Source organism: Nothoprocta perdicaria, unplaced genomic scaffold (genome assembly GCF_003342845.1).
Source record: "Nothoprocta perdicaria isolate Ctin4 unplaced genomic scaffold, notPer1 scaffold_398, whole genome shotgun sequence".
Taxonomy (NCBI): Eukaryota; Metazoa; Chordata; class Aves; order Tinamiformes; family Tinamidae; genus Nothoprocta; species Nothoprocta perdicaria.
Window position 1 is genome coordinate 48,373 of NW_020455641.1, and position 2,641 is coordinate 51,013.

The window sequence follows — 2,641 nt, forward strand, 5'->3', positions numbered from 1 at the left end:
CCTAACAAACATTCCAGGCGCCGCGGGCGGGGCGGACACGCCCCCTGGAGGGGCGTGTCCTGGGCTTGGGGCGTGGCTGTGGTGGGGGCGGGGTCTCCCGCCCCATAGACCGTGTGTTTTCCCCCAGCTCCTGCCCCATAGATTTCCCAGTTCGTTCCCTATGGACCCCCAGCTCCTGCTCCAGAGCCGCCCTTGCACCCTGCCCCGTAGAGCTCCTGCCCGCCCCAGCACCCTCTTCCTCCCCGTCTGTCCCCACATTCGGGGCACCCCATCCAGCCCCAGAGGGGGCAAGGGGACTGTGGGGACACCAGGGCCGCGGTGCCCAAGGCCACCAGTGTTGCGGGCAAGGGAGCGGTGAAGGGCGTCGGGTCTCAGCCTGCCCCACACGGCGCCAGASCCGGGGTGGGCGCAGGAAGACCCYGAYGGGGGAGCGGGGCGGCCGGGAAATYGGAGCCGGGCGGTTATTTAGGGAGTGGGGCAAAGCCAAGGCCACGGGCGGCCTCGTGACGCCCGTCCCGGGAAGCACCAGGAATGGCCGGAATCGCCCTTCGGACGTGCTGCTTTCCGCCCTCGAGGAATCCGCAGAAGCGGCGCCGGGGTGGGAAGCGGCTCCCGTGGGGGTACCGGGACACGGGACGGAGCTCAGGGAGCGGGACGGATGCCGCCCCTCCGCTCCGCACAGGCTCCGGCCGTCCCGCTGCCCATCCCGCCCGGCCGCCCCCGCTCCGGCCCCAGCCTGGAGCCTCTTTCTTGGAAAGGGGGCTGGGGCGGGGGGGGGGGAGCCGCTTTCCCGCAAATCACATGGCGCCGCTTATATAAATCCCGGCTTGTTTGCGCGCCCGGCCCGGCCRCAGGGAGGGGTTGTCCAGCCCTTCCCAGGGCGGCCCAGAGCCGCAGGGAGCCCCAGGGCCCCGATCCYGGTGCTGCCGGGATGCTCCCCCCAGGAATGGCTGGGTAGGAACCACCTCTCGCGGGGAGAAAAGGGGTATTTGCACCCGGGAATGTTTGTAGCATCCCAAAACCCTGTCCATCCAAGGGGCCCGGGGCTCCGGCTCTGCCTCCCTGGCAGCTCCAAAAGGCGGCAGAGCCAGCAGGTCTACCCAGGAGCCCACGAGCCCCCGCAGAGCCTCAAGCTGCTGATTTTGTCCTTTTTCAATGAAAACCGCTCAGAAACCTGCCAAGACAACAAGCACCCCCCAAAACACACACATATCCTGCTAGATGCYTGGGAGCAGCGAGAATCCACCCCCAAACCACCCCTGGGCCCCGGCGCCGCGAGTGCTTCCCTGGAAAAGCAGAGCAAAGCGGAGCCTGCAACACCCCGCGGCTCCGTCTGCCCTGGGCACCTCCGTGCCCGGCCGCCYGCCCAGCCCTGCCGCCCGCCTCGTGCTCCGTTATCCCCCCTAAAGCAGCAGGAGGCCCCGGGAACGGCCGCTCCGGAATAAAACGAATGGAAAGGTCAGGCAGGGGGCTGTGCCGGGGCGGGATGAGCGCCCAGGGATGGGGAACGGCAGCGCCGGGGGCCAACGCGCCCCAAGGAGCGAATTCCTCCCTGCTGCTGCAGGGCAGCACGAGGCGGGAAGGCGGGAAGCCTCTTCCCAAGCAGTCCAAAAGCAGCTCCAGCAGCATCCCGCATCCGCRCGCACAGAATTCCGAGGGGAAGAGCAGAGCAGAAGCCTCTGCCTCCCTCCACCTGCCTGCCTTGGCATCCCCTCAAARCCGCGCTTGGCTTTTGGCCTCTCAAGGGCCCCGAGGAGCCGCTGGCCGCGATTTTCCCAGCAGATTTCCCCTCCTTGGAGCTCCCGGCGGTCGGACCGGGATGTTTCTCCACCTTGGTTTCTGGCGACGGTGCCAACGCGACGCGGGGCGGCGCAAGCCCTGCGAGGGGGGCACTTTCGGGGCTCGCTGCTGCCCGCAGGTCCCGCGGCGGAGCTGGCACCGGCACCGCTTTTATTTTGGGCCCCTCATGTGGCCGGGAGCGGTGGAAACCAACCCGGGGCTGAAAAGAGAACATGAGGGCAGCGCGCAGGAACGCCGCCCCGCCGGCCCCGGGCTTTTGGCTGCTCCGTGGGGCCGTTTCCCCCCCAATCCGCAGCTTTCTCCCCAAATTTTCCCCCAATCCGCAGCTTTCTCCCCAGATTTCCCCCCAATCGGCAGCTTCCCGCAGGGAGGCGCCGGCAGCGGCGAATGAAGCCGCGATGGTGAAAGGGGGACGAAAGTCCAGCGAGACGGAGCTGCCTGCGCTTTCCCTTTGCCCCCCGAGTGGGAAAAGGGGCAGATTCCGGCCCAAAATAGTGAAATCTGCCTTATTTTTTTTGGCGGGAAGGTCGCGAGGCGCCTGCTGCTCCCCGTCCGTCCCGACCTCCCCCGTTACGCGGTTCCTTAGCTCACCGTGGGATTAAACACATAAATAAATGAATAATAACGACTGCTAATGACCATGATATAAAAGCGGCACGGCGCCAAGGCGGCGATGCGGCGCTGGGCGCAAAGCTCGGGCTCCCGCTCCGCTCGGGCGCTCGCCGCCACTGCCCCGTCTCCCGAGGCTCCGCATGCCGTTTTCCGCTCCGTTATATTCGCTCCCAACGCGGCTATTTCCCTAAAAACCTCCGGCAAAGCAAAGCGGCTCGCAGCTCCGCAT

The 2,641-nt window shown here is 66.9% G+C and overlaps 1 protein-coding gene across 1 annotated transcript in view; it reads right to left on the minus strand.

Moving 5' to 3' along the window:
* Window positions 1-2,641, minus strand: part of CTDSP2 (CTD small phosphatase 2) — a 5,508-nt gene extending 2,867 nt beyond the window's left edge. The window contains exon 1 of the mRNA XM_026045088.1: window positions 2,608-2,641. Within this exon, the coding sequence (XP_025900873.1) occupies window positions 2,608-2,641 (34 nt within the window). The remainder of the gene's footprint in view (window positions 1-2,607) is intronic.